The sequence below is a fragment of the Wyeomyia smithii genome, chromosome 1, assembly GCF_029784165.1.
Source record: "Wyeomyia smithii strain HCP4-BCI-WySm-NY-G18 chromosome 1, ASM2978416v1, whole genome shotgun sequence".
Classification (NCBI taxonomy): Eukaryota; Metazoa; Arthropoda; class Insecta; order Diptera; family Culicidae; genus Wyeomyia; species Wyeomyia smithii.
Window position 1 is genome coordinate 108,298,954 of NC_073694.1, and position 23,586 is coordinate 108,322,539.

General features: G+C 37.2%; 1 protein-coding gene and 1 long non-coding RNA gene across 2 annotated transcripts in view; one reads left to right on the top strand and one right to left on the bottom strand.

Annotated features, from left to right (window-relative positions):
• The window catches only part of LOC129718617 (E3 ubiquitin-protein ligase UBR1), a 504,745-nt gene that overhangs the window by 110,249 nt on the left and 370,910 nt on the right, over positions 1-23,586 (bottom strand). Inside the window, exon 8 of the mRNA XM_055669553.1 lies at positions 13,825-13,953. Within this exon, the coding sequence (XP_055525528.1) occupies positions 13,825-13,953 (129 nt within the window). The remainder of the gene's footprint in view (positions 1-13,824; positions 13,954-23,586) is intronic.
• LOC129718618 (uncharacterized) lies at positions 1,773-7,401 on the top strand. The gene is made up of 8 exons (XR_008726978.1): positions 1,773-2,179; positions 2,249-3,653; positions 3,721-4,767; positions 4,834-4,985; positions 5,607-5,689; positions 5,979-6,157; positions 6,208-6,288; positions 6,344-7,401. It is a non-coding gene; the product is annotated as an uncharacterized LOC129718618 (long non-coding RNA).

The window sequence follows — 23,586 nt, forward strand, 5'->3', positions numbered from 1 at the left end:
CGCGTTTAGTATTACTACAAAGCAGAGTTGCCAATGTTCCAGTTTAAACTGGATTCTTCCAGTTTTTTTAGTGATCCAGTCAAACAGTTTAACCCCAAAATCTTCCAGTTTTTTTGTATATCTGCCAGTTTTATCCAGATTTTTTGAACACTCAAGCTACTAACTGGTTTGGAAATATTTTTTAGAACGTAAGTTTTGTGGATTGATAAGCAGCATTTTCAGTATTGTATCATTTCGCACGAAACACGGCCAAATTAAGGATGTGTTGTGCATAATTGAGATAAAAAGACAAGTAAGTTCAGCTTTATTCTAAAACTAACAAATAGGTGTTATCAGATCATAAAGAAAAAAAAATTGCAATGATGGGTTAATGTTATATAAAAATAGAAACAATCTATCTCAAAGATATATACAGGCGGCATTATTCAAATTAATTTCAGTTGCGTAGCAGTTTAATAATTGTTCGAATCCACATATGTAACGTAACATGTTGCATCAATTAAAAAAGCTTCATTTTCTTGATTTTGCGATAAACTGGTTGCGCAATTTAAAATTTTGCTCCTGTCGATGAAAATTTTCAGTTTATAATTTCAACAAAATGTAGGCCCGAAGTTGCTGTAAAACTTATATTGGGTTCAATAACCATCACAGAGAAGCACTCTCACAATTTATTTTTTAGTATTTTGTCAATTTATTCGGAATCCAGTTTTTTCCAGTTTTTTCTTCAGCAATCTTCCAGTTCAATTAAAAATTTTGTTGGCAACTCTGCTACAAAGTATCACTAGTCCCGTTAGTTTCACAGTTATTTTAGTGGCGACGAGGAAATCGGTTTTTTCTTTCTTAGAAATTCGCGTGTGTACGAGCATTTTAGTTTTGTGACAGTGTTTTCGTAGCCTACGAACAGTTTTTTTCCGGCGTTAAGTTTGCTGGTGAAGTGGTTTCGCGGCGTTCAGTTTGCCGAAAGTTTGTTTCCCGCTGGAGTGAAAAGCGACAGAAAAATTAAAATGTTTGTCCCGCCAAGTTTTTGCGGGGAGCCAGTGTTGAAAAGCGGTAGTGGTGTTTTTCCGCGAAATGATAAAAATCTATAAAAAAAAGTTTATCCTGGTAGATCAGGTTTATTTTACTTTTCGAAGTTTTTTTTATTTCGATCAAACAGGTTTGCGTCAACGATCACGAAAGTTTTTGCACAGTTTATCTTGTTTTAACTGCATGTTTAAAGTGCGATTGTAAGCCTTTTTCGACTGTTTAGCACGCAGGAAGAATTGCGCTTCATTTCATTTTTACCGTGATCGGAAAGGCAAAAGAGCCATTTTTGATTTTGCCAAAGTTTATGCTGCACTACCATAATCAAACAGCAGCAAATTAAAGTTTTGAATGTAAGTTCTGTTTGATTCAGCACTAACACTACACAAAGAAAAATAAAATGTTAGTATTGACCTTACACCCATGGTTATCGCAACAATCACAGAATTTTGTAGTTATTTATTACCATAATAATTGTCACATTGAAATAGTTCATGGTTGAAAATACCATGACAGTTAAAAAAGCAGTAACCATTTACATTGTCAAATAAACCCAATCGCAGTGGTCATAGCGACCATGTTTTATCTGGTGATCAAAACTATCGATATTTGCAATAGAACTAGTTTACCGGTTAACTTTACCTAATCATGTAGTCATGCGAACAAACGTGTAATATTTTTCGAGCTGCAATATATTCTGACACCGTAATCTGAAACTGTCAAAACGTTTTCTGCAAAAATTTTGCATCATATCGTAGTTGCTCGAAATCGTGAACAATTTTCTCCTTATCGGTCGTTTTCTTAGTGTCTGTCATTAGACAAAATATATTCCTTGCTGTGGGCATAAGATTAGGTAAGTTCGGTTTACCAGGCCCACAGCGAAAGCGCCGATGTTTGTGAGTGAAAAAAAATGGAAAAACAGAAGTGAAATCTCTTGCTTTCGGGTAAGGCTGGTAACGAAACCTACTGATAAGGAACCGTGCCGGGATTTAACGAAATTGTTCGAACAAGGCCCGAGTAGTGCAGGAGAATGACGGCTGCCAGCGTTTAACCATCAGAGCTGGTAACCACCGCTCAGCCACTAGTTGGGCTATCCGGCTTGGATGTGCAGCGGAACACTATTCACAAGCGATCTGGGATCTGGAAAGCCAGAAAGGTACCTAGATTCTTAAGAGCGGATACTATAAAATTAGTTGTTTTTGTTTTTTTTTTTTTTTAATTCTAGCGAATCTATAGAATATAAGCTTCTTCCACCCAGTTATGAATTTGCTGTATCAAAACCAAAACACCAATCCTACGAATGGTATTACCCAAAAGGAATCTTAAAACAAAACTGGATGCTGAAACATTCGCATGTTTTGCCGGCAGCCGTAGTCCTGGGTCGGGATCAAGAATGGAACGATCTACAGGGATGTGAGAAGCAGTTGCAGTGTGCTTCGATTATTCAGGCGTAGAGAAACTATATACGGCTAGCGGCAGTTTAAATTCAAAAAGGTGCTAGCATACCTCAAGGAGATGATTTTGTTGCTTCCGAGAGGGCATCCCACTTGACCAGCACCGGTGAGATTACCGCAAAAATGCTCTTCGTGCTTCCTCACAACGATCATTTAATGAATCGCATACTAAGACTGCAATCCGCCTTCCTGAAACATGCACAGTCTTACTGTAATCAAATAATGAAGCAAATTCGGTGAGACGAATATTCGGTTGAACACATTGTTGATCGTATAATAACTAAATAACCAAATGGTTTTGATTGATGTTTAAATTGTTATTTTCGCTTTTTGACTGTTCACGTAAGAAAATAATTGAAAATTGCTCGAAATAATTCATTTTGCGCTTATTAATGGAGTACGCTGATCCGTGGCGCACCTAATTTTATTCTTTTTTGACTTGTCAATAAAAAATAAATGTTCTTAGAGATTATGGTTCGTGAGCATAATTGCAAATTTTGTGTAACGATTACATTTTAAGTGCTTTTGCAAAGTATGCAGTGCATGCAATTTTATGCAATGCGTAGAAAGAACGAGAACTGAAAATGTGAATTTGGCTCAAAAAAAAATATACCTCATCCAGACGGGACATGAACCATGAGTGAAGTTTGCGGTTCGAGTTCCGTCTGAATGTGGTATATTCCTCTATGAACCTGAGTCATATCCTCAGTTCTCGTTTACCCCGTTTCATAAAACTTTATGCACTGCATTTTATATTATTTCTAATGTAACACACTATTCGGTGAGCCGAATATTCGGCAAAATCCATTTTTTGCTGATATTCGGTGCATCTCTAGTAGACACCAACTGCCTCGAAGTCAAAACCATAGCTGGTTTCGTGAGCTTCAAAATTTGTCGCCTATTTTCCAAACTCAAAGGAGATCCAATAGCTTCAAGAACCACGTCGTCAAATATCACAACCAAACCAGTTCCAAAAAGCTGCTGGCTGACTGTGCAGTACAGTGCCTCCGGTGGGTTGTTTGCGACGCAGTCAAGAACGGGCTGGCGTCACTACAAACCCAACATCCTGGTATTTACTTCCACGAGGCGGTCGAATATGTAGGCAAGCACAAGAAGGCGTTTTTCAATGTTCCGCACTGACCCCCGAGCGAGACTCAAACCGGTGGCGCTGGGCAGGTAAGTTAGCAGATGGTTGAGTACTGAAATCATTTTTTTTTAATAATTTTTTGATTCACACCTGCAGGCTTCTTCCACAAATGCTAACGCGATGCTGTACAGTCCCTTTTTCGGTAACGAGTCACGAAAACAGGTAAGCCTGTCACCAAGCAACAAGTTATCTACCTGGTACACGAGATAGAGAAAACCCACAAACATTCGGCATCTATCATCACCCTACTGGGACAGGCTATGGCTCAGTATAAAGTTTACAAATGACTACGCTTTTACAAGAAGCAGGTAATCGATATGGCTGAGGAATATCTGACAAGTGGAGATCACTCGAAAGCACTTACGCTCTACTCGCTCATGCTGTCTGACGGGTGGACGAATGGTACACAATATTCGTCGAAGTTCTGTTAAAAACATTGCGGTCTGCATATCTTTCCGCATCCCGATGCCCGATTTTGTGGCATGCAGCATTGAGGCGTTATCGCCGCAAATTGAAATGGAAAAAACTGATCGCATTCTGGTAATGGAAAACCTCTGCAAAGCATTCCACAACGTGTCTCGGTGTCGAGTAGTCAAATTTCACTGTCGGCTAGCTGGCAAACCGCATTATCCTCTTTCAATAATCCCATAAAACTTGACCTTGACGGGTTGCACGACCTTCTAGAATGCAAAATAAGTTTCGATAAACGACAGTTGAGGAACGACGAAAAACTGCATCTCCAACTGTACGTTCGTTCCGTCGTAGAAGTTTCTTTGAAGTTGAAAAACTTTTCCGTTTTGTTAACAGATCTGAAGTCAAGTTCGAGTCGAGTGCCAGCAACTCAGTATGGTGAATATGTGTTAGAGAAAAGCTAAGCTGGACAGGTACAGCCGAAGCCAATAGAAAAATTCATACTAGAGCCCAATAAATGCTACCGTATACTATTTAGGGGAGAACGCTATCAGTTTATGGAGAATGTTAACGTACATATTTTCCGCTTGGAAGTGCAAATGGGATCGGACCGAACCAAGGCCATTCTTTCGCTGCGCGAAAAACTAAACATTCAGCGAGTTTCAAATACTTCAATCATCGTGACTGTAAGGAGAAAATATCGGTCATCAGTTCGTGCTATATCATTCCAACGTAAGTGGGATTATTAAACTACTATGCTTGTACCAAACGGAAGAATAAGCCAATTTTTTTCTTCAGGCTTCATCTTGGATCACAGACCAAACTAAACAACCAACCAATGTTGACGAATAAGTTTTACAAAATTACGACAAAAATTATGAACAACCACGATCTCTGTCTGCAGAACGTTGGAATCAGTTTCAGTATGCCTCAAGCTTTACGGAGTAATGGTAAGTTTAAAATTGTTAAAATTTTTCTCGACCACAGTGCAGTTCTAGCATTAAGATATATTGCCGTGTAAACGGTGTTACCCTGGGAGGGAGAAACGAATACTACACTCAAAACAGAGAACACGCACATGCGTCGTTTTCTGATAGCGTGTAACTATCTTCTTGCTGTAACGCATGCATGACTCAAACGAAGGAATACTGAATGTGCAAATATTACAGACAAATTTTTCGAGTCTGTGTTCCCTTCAATTTGCCGTTGTTTAAAAGTTTTTTCAAAGTTTCGAGTTTGACCATGATGAAGTGTGTTCGAAATTGTAACCAAATCCTTAAATCATGAGAAGCGCAAGTTTGATAACCGAAGTACGCTAGCATGATTATTACTTAAAGCTTATGAAATTTATTATTTTACGTAAAAACAAACCAAAATTTTTTGTAAAACGACAATGAATACAAAAACTGTTTGCGATGAATATTTTTTCGAGCAACGCGATACCTTTCAGTTATAACAATACTCATCGCAAAAAAATGCTTATTTTTCCTTGGTTCAAATTGACAGTCAATGACAGCTCATTCTGGTTCATTTTGACACTCACACGGCTTCGTATCCGTTCTCCCTCCCAGGTGTTACCGAAATTATCACAATAATCTCTGTCTGCAGAACGTTGGAATCAGTTTCAGTATGCCTCAAGCTTTACGGAGTAATGGTAAGTTAAAATTGTTAAAATTAACTGCATAGACAAGCTTGCATGAAATCCCTCAATGCAATCCGTTTATTTTTATCAACAATTTCTATGTCAGAATCTTATTGTATATCAAAATATTTATGATTATCTTTTCGGAGTTATATATTTCTCAATCTTTTCTGTTAAATTTAAAATCTCTCTTATTTATATCGATACTTTAAAAAAAATTGCTGTGATCCTTTTCAGGTTTATTTATTTTGAATTGCACTGAAATAGTTTTTTTATTATATATTGTCCATTAACCTTGCAGACCTCCAGTGATTAACCGAAAGATTCCAAAAGCACCATACAGTAAACCACACAGACATCTTCCACCGAGCATGTATTCGATAATCTTATAAGTGTCCTGGAGACATACGGCCTACCGACTCGTTCTCGAGAATCGTACAGAACGTTCGGATATTATTCACGGTTGTGAAAATGAATCAGGTATTTTTTAATAATATGAATGCAAGTAACTTTTATCAATATGTTCACAGTTTCAGATACTGAGAGCAAAAGACCATCGGAAACTCATTATGAAGCGTAGTGGTATAAACATACTTTTGGTACACCTAAAGGTAATGTGTAAGAGTGACAAGTAGTAATTGCCACTCATTGAATTTCTACTTTTAGGAAACCGGGTGTTGGGGATCCAAACGTGTTTGGCGTGGCTCGTAATAAACCATCCCAGACTAAGCTGACAGCATTTTGCGTTTTGTTTAAAAGGAAGTAACTCAAGGCACATATGCTGATATGGTATCGAAATCCGACACCAATGCTTGAATCGCTTCCAACCTTAACATCTCTAGCTTCGAACTACAGATTAGTTATAAAGTTAGTTAAAGTTATAATTAAACTAAACATAAAAACTAGGGACATTGTACATTTCGACTAAAAGTGCTGCCACACGATGCACAGTGGTATAGTTTCCTCTGGCAGACGTGATAGATTTCTATGTCATAGTTTTTATGGAATATAAGAAACAATTCTTTTAAAAAGTATGAACTATAACGTAAAAAGCGTAAACTATTAGCGAGAGCGCTAAACAGTAGACTGCCAAATAATCTATAACATAGAGCGGTTAGGACGAAATAGTGCCTAGTCACCATGTAATAGTTTTTTGATAGTCTACATTTTAGACTTTACGAACTAATTTCATTTTTGTCATATGACTTACATTTTTTTTAAGTTTAGTAAAGCGAGCAATGTATGTAGTTTTTCGGAAATGCGAAAATGAACGGGAACAGAAGGTGTGACTTTTAGGCTTAGAAAAAATTTTCCCTCGTCCAGACGGGACTCGAACCCGCAATCTCCGTTGTCTCCGGCAAAGTGTTTTGGCCAATTAAACTACTGGGAAAGGTATAACTCATTCTAAGCCAAAGTCGAATCACTCCTACTATTGTGTTCCCGTATCCCAGCATGCCACGATGAACTGCAAAAAAATTTTCTAAGCCTAAAAGTCACACCTTCTATTCCCGTTCATTTTCGCATTCTCGAAAAACTACATACATTGCCCGCTTTACTACATTTTAGAGCTTTAACTTTTTTAAGGACATAGTTGTCCAAAATTTCAAAAAAAATAACAGAAATATATCACGTCTGTCATAGGAAACTATAAGAGAACTATATAAACATTACAAAAACAATTCAGTTTAATTCTACGTTCAGAATACAATATTTTATATACTATACACTTCGATCGGCGTTATTCAAATCAGTGTGATGACAAGAACTTAACATGTCCTCAACGAGGAGGAAAAACAAAATAAATTGTTGAGTTATCTCCAAAATGGTAGAAATTGTCATTTCTACCATTCTGGGGGTCAGCTTGACTCGATTGGATCGGTGGTTTTCAACCGACTGCTTGATTTGGTTCAGACAACAAATACATGGTTGAAGCAACAAATTCTCATGTTGGCATCTGAAAATGACTATTCTCTTGTCGTACGAACAATTAGGTGGATGATTCATTATAACTAAACATGGTCATTATGACAGTTTTAAAGTATAAAAAAAACATTGTCATCTTAACCATACATGGTCGATTTCACCATTCGATTTTTGGCCTTGGTATTGTTGTAATAACCACAGAATTGTTATCTATACCATATAAAATAGTCGGTTGAAAACCACCGATCAAATCTGCTCATGCTGACCCCTAAAATAGTAAAAATTACCATGTTTTTTTTCTGTGTGTAATCATCAGCGGCATTTTTTGTCTGCTTCATCGCACCGCCGAAACAAATTGTGTTTTTCGTTCCGCACGAAGCGGAATAGGCAAAAGTGTTTTGTTGTTCACAGCTGTTTTTCTATGTTGAGTTGTGTGGAGATCAAATTCAGTTTGTTTCAATTTGATCACACCAGTGAAATATACACTGAAAAAAATTCCATTTGTAATTTTGCACACTAGTACAAGTTTTAGTTAGTCATTTTTTCTTTATTTTTATTTTTGTTTTTTCTTCATCATGTCAAGTATGCCGTTAGTGGATCAAATCGAGCCGTACGTTCCCGGTACTATTCCGTTTGCGCAGTTTTTGGAGCAGTTGGACTGGGTGTTTGCGCATCATAAAGTGGTTGATCCGGCGGAGCAAAAAGTTTCGTTTCTCGCTATCTGTAGGGAAGTCTACAGCGAGATAAAGCTTCTTTTCCCTGGCAAGGATTTGAAAGCTTTATCGTTTAAGGAGATTACGGATGCTCTTAAAAAACGGTATGACAAGACGGAAAGCGATTTGATCCATCGCTACAGATTCTACAGACGCGAACAAGGGCCGAATGAAACAGCTGTGGATTTAATACTAGCTGTTAAGCTCCAAGCAGAGTTGTGTGAATTCGGACAGTTTAAGGACATGGCGATTCGTGATAAGTTGGTTTGTGGAATCCGCGATGAGGAGCTACAAAGGCGTTTGTTTGATGAGGACGATCTAACCTTGGCGAAAACGGAGAAACTCATCACGAATACGGAAGCAGCAGGAGAGAGGGTGAAAATAATCTCTCGAGATTCCAGTTCGCGCCGTGCGACCGTGTTGAACAGACTTGGGAATCGGGACAATCGGTCTGATTTCCGAGATCGCTCGCGTGGACTGAGTCGTCAGCCTAGCAGAGGAAGGAGCAGAAGCCGATCAGTTTCGTTTGACCGTAAAAATCGTTCCACTTCAAAGTCACGAAATCTGTTTTGCAATTTCTGTCGCAGAAGTGGACATACACGTCGTTTTTGCCACGATCTGAAGAATAAGAAAAAGTCAGTGAAGTTTGTCGATTCTCCAGCAGTAAAGCCAAAGTTGAACGAATATCAAAAAAGTTTGAGACGTCGTTTGAACAGATCTGTCTCGGATGACGACGACATGGACTGTTTGATGATATCATCAGTCAACAGAATCAACGAACCGTGTTTCCGTAACGTTTACGTTGACCGCAAGCCGAAAATAGAAGTTGATTGTGGCGCTGCAGTTTCCGTCATCAGTTTGGAGATGTACGAGGGAGAATTCGATCACATACCTTTAGAGACGTGCGACAAGAAATTAGCAGTGTTCAATGGCAGTAAGTTGAAGGTGGAAGGATAGATAACGGTAAAATTTGAGTTTAACGGCCAAGCGAAAACTGTTCAAGTGATCGTTTTACGAAGTGGAAGTTGCTTCACACCTTTGTTGGGACGAGACTGGCTTGATGTATTCATTCCTGACTGGAGGAAGGCGTTTGGAAGCAGCATAAATCAACTAGCAGTTTTCCCGGACCAGATTGTCGCAGAGATACAGAGTAAGTTTGCCAATGTTTCTGATAAATCTTTATGTACGCCAATTAAAGGGTTTGAAGCAGATCTAGTTTTAAAAGATCATACACCGGTTTTTAAGCATGCTTATGATGTTCCATACAGGTTGAGGGACAAGGTTTTACAGCACCTTAACTGTTTGGAAAAGGATGGAGTCATAACACCAATAGATCATAGCGAGTGGGCGTTACCCGTAATTCAAGTGGTGAAAAAGGACGGTGGCATTAGGATGGTTATTGATTGTAAAGTTTCTATCAATAAAGTATTGATTCCTAATGTGTATCCGCTCCCACTAACACAGGATTTGTTTGCTTCTTTGGCTGGCGCGAAGGTTTTCTGTTCTCTTGATCTGTCTGGTGCGTATACACAGTTATTGTTGTCAAAGAGGTCAAGAAAAATCATGGTGATTAACACAATCAAAGGTTTGTTTACGTACAATCGTTTGCCACAGGGTGCTTCTACAAGTGCGGCTTTATTTCAGCGGATCATGGATCAGGTTTTGAAGGATATCGACGGAGTTTACTGTTACTTAGACGATGTTTTGATAGCAGGCAAGGACTATTCGGACTGCGTACGGAAGCTTAATTTGGTCTTAGAGCGTCTTCCTAATGCCAATATTAAGAATAATCTGCAAAAAATGCAAATGGTTTGTTTCAAGTTTGCCATTTTGAGCGACAGAGGTTTGTTGCCGTGCCCGGAAAAGGTCGAGACTATTCGGAAAGCTGAAATTCCGAATAATGTTTCTGAACTGAAGGCATTTTTGGGTTTGGTTTATTACTACGGGAAGTTCATACCCAGTTTGTCCTCACGCCTCAGCTGTTTGTATCGTTTAAAAGACGTTAAGTTTGTCTGGGACTCAGATTGTAGTCGAGTGTTTGAAGACTGTAAACAGGCGTTGCCGAGTTCAAAGCTGTTAGAGTTTTTTGATCCGAGGAAACCTGTTGTCGTTGTAACAGATGCATGTAGTTATGGGTTAGGCGGCGTAATCGCACATCAAATCAAGAATGAGGAAAGACCTATCAGTTTTGTTTCTTTCAGTTTAACAAATGCACAAAAATCCTACCCAATTTTGCACTTAGAAGCGTTGGCAGTTGTTAGCACCATCAAAAAGTTTCATAAGTTTCTTTTTGGCAAAAAGTTTACTGTGTATACTGATCATAAGCCATTGATTGGAATTTTCGGGAAAGAAGGGAAAAATACGTTGCTTGTGACGCGTCTGCAGAGATATGTAATGGAACTGAGTATCTACGATTTTGACATTGTTTACAGGCCGTCAACAAAGTTGGGCAACGCAGATTTTCGCTCAAGATTTCCTCTTCCTGAAAATGTTCCGTCAAGTTTGCAAAAAGAATACATAAAAAGTTTGAATGTTTCTAATGATTTTCCGTTGGACCATGCTTTGATCGCAAGTGAATCGCAAAAAGATCCGTTTCTACAAAAAATTGTTTACTACATGAAGCATGGTTGGCCACAGAAGTTAGATCGCAGTTTTTTGGATGTATATGCACAACACCAAGACTTGGAAGTAGTAGAGAGTTGTTTGCTATACCAGGACCGTGTCGTTATTCCTGCTAGTTTGCAAAAAAAAATTCTGCGTTTACTACATAAAAATCACTCAGGAATAACCAAAATAAAGCAGATGGCCAGAAGAACAGTTTACTAGCATGGCATGAGTATTGACATTGAAAATTTTGTTAAAACTTGTACTGTGTGTTGTCAAATGAATGTTGTTACAAAGCAGGTACCACATTCTAACTGGATCGTCACAACAAAACCGTTTACCCGCATTCATGCGGACTTCTTTTATTTCGACAAAAAAGTTTTCCTGGTCATTGTCGACAGTTTTTCAAAATGGCTTGAAGTTGAGTACATGAAGTTTAGTACAGATACCAGGAGTGTGAAGTCGAATTTTTTTAGCGTTTTTGCTAGGTTTGGGTTGCCGGACGTAATTGTTACGGACGGAGGACCGCCGTTTAATCCTAAAGAACTTGTTGATTTTTTCAGAAACATAGTATCAAGGTTATGAAAAGTCCTCCGTATAACCCCTCGAGCAACGGACAAGCAGAACGTATGGTAAGAGTGGTAAAAGAAGGTTTGAAAAAATTTTGTTGGATCCGGAGATGGCTAGTTTGAACACAGAAGATTTGGTGTCATATTTTTTGTTTGGTTACAGGAATACATGTTTAGAAGGTAGTAGTTCTTTTCCTTCAGAGAGACTGTTTAGCTATAAACCCAAAACGCTGTTGGATTTAATCCATCCTAGGAATAGTTTTAGGAATCATCTGATTAAGCGTGATAATGTGGATAAATCTGTGTATAGCTATAATACCAAAGATTATCATAAACCTGACTGGATTGACAAGTTGCGCCCAGGAGATCTAGTTTACTTTAAAAATTTCAAACCTACTGACATTCGGCGATGGCTTGAAGCAAAATTTTTAAAAGTGTTTCCTTAACGACTTTTCAGATTTCCGTCGGAGGTCGGGTGTATCTGGCGCATCGCAATCAGCTGAAGCTGGTTGGGACCCGCAGAAATCGTCACGGTTTGATTTTTGCGAAGGAGGAAGGAAGGAGTGGTAACCGGAAAAGAGCGCGTGATGACGATGACGACGAAAGCGTTGACGAGGATGCTGGCGGATTCCTTGGTTTCGCAGCAGATTCGTATATCTACCGAGGCACATCTGATGATCATCCAATAATTTGTGATTCGGAAGGTGGCGGCACATCGGCGTGTTTACCGCCTAAGGAAGTTGATTCCCAGGAGGGCCCATCTACGCGACAGTGGTCGCAATCGAATCAACCGTCAAGTTCGAGTTGTCATCCAGAATGTTTGCGTCGCTCTAGTAGACCGAAGCGTCCTAAAAGGGATTTCGATTTTATTCATTAAAACAAACGAAAAGTTGAGTTTGTGGCAGTAATGTTTCGCCACTATCTAAAAAAAAAAGTTAAAGCGGTAGTCATGTTTAACCGCATTCGAAAAAAAATGAATAACTGTACGGCAGTGATGTTTGGCCATTTTCAATATTCAATATTGTTTAAACTAAAGGGGGAGAACTGTGGTGACCACCCTAGAATACAACCCTGTCTGAACAACTGGCTGGCTCAGTGTTCTGATGCAGAGAGAATAAAAGAAGTTTATAGTTGAAGTTATAGTTGAAATCTAGTTGAGGGTTTTTGCATTTAACACTCTTCTTCATAAAAATACCCACTGGGACAATAATGCCAAGAAATTTGCCTTCTAATATGTAATTTCTACGCATATCAGTCCCACCACGTGCATTCGATGTTTCCCAATACAAAGTTCGTACTGGGGGGATACAAGGCTGTTTAACCTTTAACGAAAATGATCACGCTAGTCTTGTTGTCTTTATACGCAAGTGATGATAGTCGAAATGAAAGTTTAGTTAATTGAATAAGTATCAGATGACTTACCATTAAAAAGGAAAGCTGTTTTTTTAGATTGCCCATTCCTATCATATTTGAACGTTGTTGGGCTTTCACCATTTTGACTACACACAAAAGACAGTTCTTCCAACTGCCAATTAGTATGAATATCATGCGTTTATCCTTTTTTATGCTCGAAAAGGAAGGGCATTCAGATTACAAACCAGCAAACATTGCTTAGTTATCCCTAACAAAGATATGAACGTACCGCATTTAAATAATCAAGCAAAGTGATTTTCGGTACCGAATTTCTGAAACCCGTAATGTACCAAACGTTGTTAGGAGAAGTCTTTAGTGCTCTGTAGCACTTCCCAAGTTATAAATGTGGGAATTAGTGGTTATTGGGATGAATTAGAATAGAAAAAATCTAGTGGGACAAATATGTGTAGAAAATCATCGATGGGACAAACAGACTTGATATGGTTTTTCAAGATTTTCGGAACAAACAATGTTATTTTAAAAAGTTTTTGAAAAATATACGTGAAAATAGACTCATTGGTGATAAAAAACAAAAATCGACCAAAAGTAACATGGGACAACTATGCGTAGAACGGCAGTACACCTCGCGTTTAGTATTACTACAAAGTATCACCAGTCCCGTTAGTTTCACAGTTATTTTAAAAAGTTGATTAGTTTAATAGGGCCTTCACACCCACGAAGCTTCATTAAGTTCTGGGAGGGTGTTACCAGCATCTGGTGGAGGTGGCGCGAAATCTTTCACATGTTTGACTTTGGTTACGTATACGATTTTGACATAAATTAACTTGAAGAAAAATGTGTAGTGTATGTAGTTTAAATTTACACTTATAGTTAAAGCACGTTTTGAAGGATAAAAGATTGATTTTCGATTAAATAACTAAAATTTCAAGTTTTTTTCAAGCAACGAGCAAATAGAAAAACTTACTCTTGGATTATTTATCAGCTCTTCTAGCATTGGGAAAATTTTGATTTGGTCAGACCGTTCAGCAAATTTCAGGAAAGGATAAAATCCTGATTCTTCCTCTTGTATTGCGTATCCAATCAAATGTAGCACCTAAAAGAGATAAAATACATTCGAAAATCTAACAGCTGATTGTGAGCCATAAGCATAAACATATGTATAGAACATGTAGTTATTAATCCTGTAAACATAATCATAGGGCAAGAAGGCAATGTTACTAGAAGCGAGGAGTCAACTTGACGTAAACTATCTTCCTAGGGCTGAAATACGTCAGAACGAAATCAATGATGAAGGATTCTCAATAGTGGCTTCTAAAAAAAATGTTTGTCTGCGTTTAGTTTAGATAGTAGTTTTAGTTTAGATAGTTTATTTGACACGGCGCGATACATCTTATGTTTTACTGAGCCAGATACAATTCTTATTATTTCTAAGTTAGCGGGAAAGGGAGGGAGGCATTTTTTTTATTTCTCGCGGCCGACTACGAGCTAGTAGGGATTTAGGGTGAGAGGAGGGGGGATACAATTTTTACTCAAAACTAATTTAAATTATATAACCAATCTGTTTTTTAACTGGCAAATCAGTAATATTGGGATTTAGACTCGTATTGCGCTTGCGTAAACATAGATGCTCATCGCTTCATCGTTCATCGCTCATCGTTTTCGTAACTCCAGTGTAATGTACGGGTATTCTGATAATGATGATGATGATGGTCCCGCCACATACCCCTAAAAGGTTTGAGCTGGACGATTTTTCTATAGATAATTAATGTAGTCACATTTAAATCAGTTATACAAAAAAACGAACTGATTTTACCTCCAGATATAAACCTCTTCAAAAACTGTTTACTTGATTCACGTCGGTAAAAATGTGAAGAGCTATAGAGCTACACAAAACTAGCATAGGGTTTTCGTGACCTTCAGCCAGACTAACCACAACTACTTCATGATTTTTCTCTAAGCATTGTTAAAGAATCCATTTATATCTGAATTCCGCGCGCGAGGCTCAAACTTATGTAGTCACTTTCTATTATTTTTAAAAGCTACAACAACATAAGACACATTCCAGCGTAACGCGACACCATGAGGAACCGACTTTGGTGTACATTTTAGGCTGGATATTAAAAATTAGCTTAAAGAGCTTATGATTAAATAGGTCGTAAATAATGCCAACTAAATGTACTTTCTTATGACGGGTTGGTTTAGCAAATTAGATAGTTGTATCATGCACTGCAACCCGATACATTTTGTAATGCGACACCATCGCTGAATTTCGCTTTTTCAACCTTCGATGGCATACGTTCGGATATCTGCTCTGCTGTAAGTTCTTGAACCCTGGTTTCTTGTAGACATTTGTTTCAGAGACAAAATGCAACAAAATGACATATTACAACATAGAAAACACTGAATCTTTAGCGAAATGTTCCCAAAAACATTTCGGTGTGTCAATGGTGTCGCGTTACGCAAAACAGTCTCCTGCAAATGGTGTCGCGTTACGAAAATGCGAGCTTTGTAAATGTGAGCATCATGATTAGTTTTTAGTCATACTATCTTCGGCAAAGTTGTTGTTTAGGTTAATACCAATAAGTTTATGCTATGACATTTACATTTAGTTCAAAATTACGCCGATGGGGGCGTTACTAATTTATATTATTTTACCACTAATCGTACTAAAAATGGTTTCCTTCATAAAAAAGCTATATCTCATTCAGATTTTAACTTTTTTTGATACAGTTTTCCTTGAAGTCAAGGGGAAACAAGTTTTCATGCAAAGCTATCATTCAGCATCCTCCACTTTTCGACTGGCAAACAAAAATAGCTGTATCTTTATGGAATATTGGGCCCTTTTACTGAAGCCTCAGCGAGCAACTCGTCTCGTTTAGATTTTTCTGCTACAATCTTACTCAAAATTGCACTCAAATTGCAAATTTGTTGAGGTTTCCAAGGAAAAATTTCAAAATGTACTTGAAGTAAGAAAAGATACGTGAAAACACGAATGAATCCATTTTTTGGGGTTTGTTGGGGCTTGTGTGTTGGAATATTAGGTAGTCTCGTAGCCATCAGGTGTTGAGTGAGTTTGGTAGGAATATTGTTAATTTAAAATGTACCTAGAGTTTGAATGAATGTTGAAAAGTTTTTTTTATTGCTTTTTGAGGGCGGCTGTCAGCCACAGGCTGGTTCGCCACCGTGTGTTGAAAAGGTATTATTCAGCAACTAGTGCTGGGACTTTTACCCGGATATATTCGTGATCCGGTTATCCAAAGCTCGGATCACGGGTGTGTAAACGAATACTATTCGGATATCCGGATACGGATAATCGAATAGTCGGATATCCGGATATCCGGATTTTTTTTTCTGTCTTTTAAGCCCGTTTGAATGAAATGTATCGCGAAAAATGGCTTTTTCCACAATCCCCCATCTCCTCGTAAGTAATTATTTACATAATTCTCATTAAACTATGTTCGGATACAATATCCGGATATCCGGATATCCGACTATCCGAAAATCCGGATATCCTGTCAGATAATATCCGGATATCCGGTTGACCCGGATTTTGGATATTTGTCGGATATCCGAGGTCGGATATCCGGATATTTTAATCCGGATAGTCCCAGCACTATCAGCAACTCCCCAAGGAACGAAGTGAAATGTAATGGCCTGGTTGTTTTCGTGTTTCGGCGGTTATAGCATTGAAGACCAACGAGTTTCCCTCGTTTAATATTTAGGTATATCGTTTGGGCATAATACGTTTTCAATTTTTGACTAGAAGTAAAAACATTACCAGAGTATACACACCAAACTTTCATTGCTGGAAACCAGCAAAATTTTGCTGATTTTTGGTGTGCTGTGTTTCCAGCAATCTGTTCAGCAAAATGAAATGTGCTGATTATTCAGTAATGCTCAATGCATAAAAGTGACAGATCGTTTGCTGCATGTTTAGTAAAACAAAATACAACTTGCTGGTTGTCAGCTATGACAATTTGCTGTACATTCAGCAAAGCATAAATCAATTTACTGGTTAACCAGTTAGTTCAAGGGAACCATGGTTCCCTCAGGCACCAGCTTCCATACGCCCATCGGATCATAGCCAAATTACTGTTGAACTAGAGATGTATGATTATCATTTCAACCTTTAAGTTCATCTAGCCCAACAGTGACTTAGCCATGGTCCCACATCCGCTATCAGGAGCTTAGCGATGATCCCGTACCAGCTGCACAGCGATTTGGCGCGTTTTACTAATGACAGCTTGATGTAAAATTTTTTGACACATCAATTCTTTCGCTGGATTCCAGCAAACATTCATTTACTGTTTCCTGTTCAGCAAATAGATTTGCTGTATTTTCGCGAATCACTGAATCGATTGCTGGTTTTCAGTAAATTTATCAATGAAATACTGGTTTACAGCAAAAATAAAATTACTGAACGAAATTCAGTAAATTGTAGAACTGAATTACAGTAAACTTTTGAAAAAATGCTGTGATTCAGTAAACAAGTGATTTGCTGATACACTTTCAGCAATGTACTTTGCTCAAGCCACGGTCGAAACACCGAACTGTGCTGCCCGGTTGCCACTTTTGCATCGAAACATGGCACGGCGTGTATTGCAACTGCCACTGAATGTTAGTGTTGAATCGACAACACGCAGAGCGATAGCCGAACCACCGGTGGCAGTGGCTGTTTTTCATTTTCGCCACTGGTGTTTCAAACTTCGGCAAACACCGGAATCGAGGGATTTGGCTTCGTAAAAACACCGGCCGCAGCCGAGAGTTTCAACTTCGAGAAAGCATTTCGACAACACGCTCGCCTGCTTGTCCTAGCGCGGGTTGATTTGATTAGTGTTGGAAAATATCGAGCAAATCCGTTTGCGAGTTTTGATGTTTTCAATCAAACATATCTCGCTTTGGCAAGAGAGTGCGAGGTCGTAAAGGCACTTGTTTACTTGTTAATTTAATGGTCATTTAGGATGAATCCTATATGGTATTTTGCAAGTTCAAGAAATAATTCGTATGCTTTGTGCCGTCAGCGATAAATCAACAACTATTGCTAGCGCCGAAATTAAACGATGTTGTCGATAAGAAGCGATCTTCCAAATTAACGATAAATATTGATAACTTTTCCATCTGTAGATTTGGCCGTAGAATTTTAACAAATTAGACGCTGACTGGACTATTTGGCATTATTCCTAGAACAGAATACTTTTTGTTTTGTATGGCGTCTGATGATAGAGAAATGCGGTTGAATTAGTTTACTATAGCGTTTGTCGGCATTTGCGGGAAGCCCCAAAGAGAGTAATGTTTAATATTGATAATTTGTGGAACATAAAAATATGCAAGAGTAGAAATTTTTCTGAATATATTTTTTAAATTTTTTTTTCACTTGGTAAATTTTTCGAATGGACAAAATTATTGTTCAAAATATTGTCGAAGAACCATACCGATCGAATAAACCGTTCCACAGTGTTTTATTTTGCCGTTTTCGAGCGATTGGATAAATAGAGAATCAAATGATGATTATAACCATAATGTATGTTCGGAGATGTTTCAAGATATTCAATAATGCATCTTTCGATGTAGGAAGATGAGTGATCAATCCACCTAAAAGTGAGATATAAAATTTACTTTTTTATCAGATTGAGATAGATGCTTGATGTCTCCGGCAAAATTTTAGGTGATCTAAAAACAAGAAACTTGGCCGAAGACATCATGTTTCTATCGCTTACATATTATGAGCAACATAAAGTTTTCTATTAAGAGGTACTGAAAATCACAATTTTCATTATAACTTTTTTTTTCAGATTTTTCCGAGTTTTCAAACCTTCTACAAAGTTATCAGTCATCCAAAAATGCATGTTTATGCAGAACATTGTTTTTTTATCTCCCAAAATAAAAAAGTTTTTTGACATATTTCGATATTTTTGGAGATATTTTCACCTCAACCGTCTCCAAATTACGCAATTTTACGCAAGTGGCAAATCCATACGATGAAAGAACTATCTTAAGACTTACAATAATAGGTACAAACTTTTGTATGTAAGAGTATGTAAGCAGCCTTTCCGCCTGATTTTCAAAGCTATTTGATGCCGATTTTTACATGAAAAAATTAAAAAATAAAACAGTTTTAAGTTTCGAAGGTGGCACTAAACGATCTTGAGTAATTATGCATGCATACTTTGGTGACGTTAGTGTTAAAAATAGATTAACCAAAATATGAGTTTTTTCTTGTATTAATCTTCAGATAAAGAGAATATCATACTAGTAAGACTTCCCGCTGCATTGGTTGCTCATTTCGTCAGATCCTGTTATCACAGAAGCACGTGAGTGGCCAAAAGTGGACGAATAAACTTTTTCTCTGCTCGTCCCTTTTGAAATCGGGTAAGAAGAATAAATGAAATTTGAAAAAAGCTACTATTTTCATCCACGCTTACATTACTGAAAAAATCTATCTAAATTTAAAAATTTAAATTTATTTCTAACATATTTTACCATTTTTTTACCCTTACCAAAGCATGCATGCAAGCTTAACTAAAGATCATTTAGTGCCACCTTCGAAACTCAAAATTCTTCATTTTTGAATTTTTGTATATACAGGGCTGAAAGTGGTCAAACTGGTCAGAAAAAGTGACTTTAGTGACCAAAACTTTGAAAAAAGTGACCAAAAAGTGACTTCAAAGCTTGAAAAAAGTTACCAAGAAGTGACTTGGAAACTTGAAAAAAAGTGACCAGGCTTTTTCTGATTGTCTTGCATAAATCATTCAAAAGGGAGCAGTTTTTTTGTCCAAAAATCATGTGGGATTTTTCAAGAAATTAAAATAAATATTTGCATAACAGAACATTACACTACAATACGAAAAACGTTGATAAACCGATAAAGCTAAGAGCGGTGATGACAATTCAACAATTCAGGAGGCCTTTCAGTATAAAAAAGCAGAGATAAAAACACTATAAAGCATTTCCAATTTAAAACGAAGAGAATCGAATCCAACACAGAGGAAAAAGCTGTTTTTGCTCTCCCAATTGAAAATTCAAAAAATATCCGCTAAAGCGTAGTTTTATACTGTTTTCCGATGAGTTACTTATTGTTCCATGAGAAAAAAATATTTTTCCTTAACTAATGAACACCTTCCAGATTTTCTAATGTTTTCTAAAGACCCTAACCCTGTAAAACATTGAATAGGGAAATTGCAAAGCTAACACTTGCATAAACTTGCACATACAACCAACTCTTCATGATGCAGCCGATCGATTACAGTGCCAATTGAATGTATAGGAAAGAATTGAGCTTCGATTTTTTTCATCGGTCAAAAAAAATAAACCTTTGCTCACTACGAGCGCGAAAAAAATCTAATTGAGCTGAATTTTGCATCCAAAGGTGAGAACACGAAACTTTTAGCCCTACCGCTAAACGAAATTCGAAGGACTATATTTTTTTCAGGCATTCCATTGGCCTCAGCTAAAAACTGGAAAGTCGATTTTTTTCAAAAAAAATAAAAACTGAGACGGTTTAATAAATTTATTATTTTAATGCAAGACATTTAGCATATAAAAATATATATTTCGACGCTTTCATAAAAAATTTTTACTTCGAAAAGTCGATTTTCGTCTCTGTTTGTTTTTGAAATAAATTGACTTGGTACCTAGAAAATTATCGAGCTTGGAGAGTGAATGGAGGATTTGATTGCAATTGCTGAGATATTCATGACAATCAGTGGCAAAACGCTGGGTAACACCCGAGCGGAAAATTTGCAAGTCAACACCCTCCATCCACGTTGCAGTAAAATCATCTTGTAGCCAGTAATTGTATTTTATTATTTTTTCAAATGAAATAATAACAGCATTCAAAGCAAAGCAAAGCTACATTCCGTATCGGAACTCGACCTTCTGTTTATTTTACATAGACATCGCAGCCAACTGGTTTAGTGTACAGGACGATTGCGGGGCTAGCGCTACGACACTAATATTCTCACCCGAACCGGGATTCGAACCTGCGACGACTGGCTTGTTAGGCCAGCATCGTATCTCAAGAACAGCTCATGGTTTAGCCGATTTTAACACGTCTTAGCTTAGCAACAGCAAATTGTCCATTAACATCATCAAAATCAGTAGCGTAAGCACGGTCGTTTTCAATTGACAATTGGTAATTGATAGCACTGCACTGGTCGACAGAAGCAAAGAAAAATTTCTCTAAACTTTAACTGGAAAAATTATAACTTTTTTAACTGTTCTACAGAGGAGTAACCCGAGTGAAATTTGGGTAATATTTGATTGTGAAGCGAAAATAAATTTGATTTCATTTAATCATTGTTGAGCTGGAACTCTGTTTGGAGTATGAGGCAGAGAACCATCAGGTATTTTTTTCTTTTTACCATGTACATACGCGTAAGCTCTTAACGTCAAAATTTGTTAACAAAAGCGCTTTACAAACGGGTCTCAAATGTCAATCCGGACGTTTGCGGATGAGATATTAACAAGAAAATGCTCGTGTTGATATGAACTTTCATTCCCCCGAAGATTATATGATAGGATTCCACGGAATTTTTACCTTCAAAATACAAAAAATTACTAATTTCGAAAAGTTTCTAAGAGTAGTTATAGTTTTTTAGTGCCGGAATTTCTATCAACCGGTTTACTGGAATTGAACATAGAGAACTCATTTACTGCAAAATATTGATCAAATGTCATTTTTTGACGCTTGCTGGGCTTTCACCAAAAGACAGTTCTACACACAAAAGACAGTTCTTACAACTTTCAATTAGTATGAATCTAATGCGTTTATCTTCTTATATGCTCGAAAAGGAAAAGCATTCAGGTTACAAACCAGCAAACAAGGTTTAGGCATCCCTAAAAAAGATATGAACGTACCGCATTAAAATAATCAAGCAAAATGATTTTCGATACCGAATTTCTGAAACCCGTAATGTAACCAAACATTGTTAGGAAGAGTCTTTAGTGCTCTGGTGCACTTCTCAAGTTGTAAATATGGGAATTAGTGGTTAGTGGGATGAATTAGAATAGAAAAAATCTAGTGGGACAAATATGTGTAGAAAATCATCGATGAGACAAACAGATTTGGTATGGTTTTTCAAGATTTTCAGAACAAACAATGTTTTTTTAAAAGTTTTTCAAAAATATACATGAAAATAGACTCATTGCTGATAAAAAACGAAAATCGACCAAAAGTAACATGGGAAAACTATGCGTAGAACGGCAGTACAGCACTCTCAGCATTTGTAAATGCAGTTAAAACCGCCGCCTTTAGACGGTCGTCAGTTGAACCTCTAAAAACCTTCAATCAGTACTTGAAAAAAGTTTATAAAGTTTTAAAGTGATTTTTTCGAAGTCCGTCTGAAAATTAATTTGGGCATTAGAGGGTTAATCGAGTGATTGCATTTCGTAAAGCATTTATTCAAGCTGCAGAAAAAATATAGCGGCACCAAAAAACCTAAAAAAACTTTTTTCTTATTTTGGCCAGCTTTTTGTTCTAGGCACTCCTCTGGTCGTTCCTGAAAGTTTTGAGGCCCTTAGTAAATGTAGAAGTGCGTCAAAACGCCGCAGAATAATTGCGCGCCGGGTTCGTCGCTTTTACGTTTGTTGCTTACGGGAAAACTTATTTAAATCTCTGAAAAAGATATCTTTGATAGGAGCATCAAAATTCAAAGAAATGGTTGAAAAGCTAGAATCTTTCATTTTTTCCAATTTTGAACAGAACCTGTGTTTACCAGTTTAATTATTCTCCCTGATGACACCCATGAAGATGACACTCATGAAAAATATTCTCATTGATTTCACGCAATTGACCTTCTTTTTTCAAAAATTGAGAACGCATTGGGCAAGGCAAATTTTAGTCGAAAAAGTGGAAAAAATAAAAAATTGTAGACATTTAAAATTTTATCATGATGGCTAACTTATTGTACATAATGAACCATTATTAAATTCGATTGAGATATTGAAGTCAATAGCAAAAAATCATTGCCTATATCGTCGTAGGACGTTATTGATGTGTGATATTTCTTTGAAACGATTCCCTCATTTTTCTCCGAAGTGGTCCTTTAGGTTGAAAATTACAAAAATATGTTTTTAGCAAGTGTAAACAGTCAAAATCTTCCGTACAGCTTGAACATTACGTTTGAAATGCGACACGACTTCATCTGAGCCGTATTTGCAGTAATTTTTATTTGATTTTTTGAAGAAATAAATTTTATCTACAACTTAGGCGACATAAATAAATTCCGTAACGCAAAAAAGCCAATTTTTGGATACAGAAACAGATACCCTTATTTATTTTTCAATTTTGTACATACGGAGGTATTTCGGTATGGATTAGGTACTTCCGTATAGACAAAATTAAAAAAATAAATAAGGGTATCTATCTCTGAGCTGACAGGTTCTTTTCAGAATTCAAGCATTGGAAAAACGTCAAAGAATGTTGCTAGTTTTGTTAAAAAAACCTTGGAATTTGCATACACTAGTGACATAACAATTATTTTCGGAAAAATAATTTTTTTCTATTTTTTTGTTTTCCAAATAATGCACAATGCCGTAAATATAAATGCTTTTCGTACTTTTTAATGAAAAATCAAAAATCGTTTCGATTCTGTACATCATTTAAGAAAAAAAAACATGAAAAAACGCCGAAAAACAAAAATAAACTAATTTTTCACCCACGCCCAAGTCTTCAAGAGACTGCAAGAAACTAGTGAAACCACCTGGGGAAGCTAGTAGGGGAGAATTG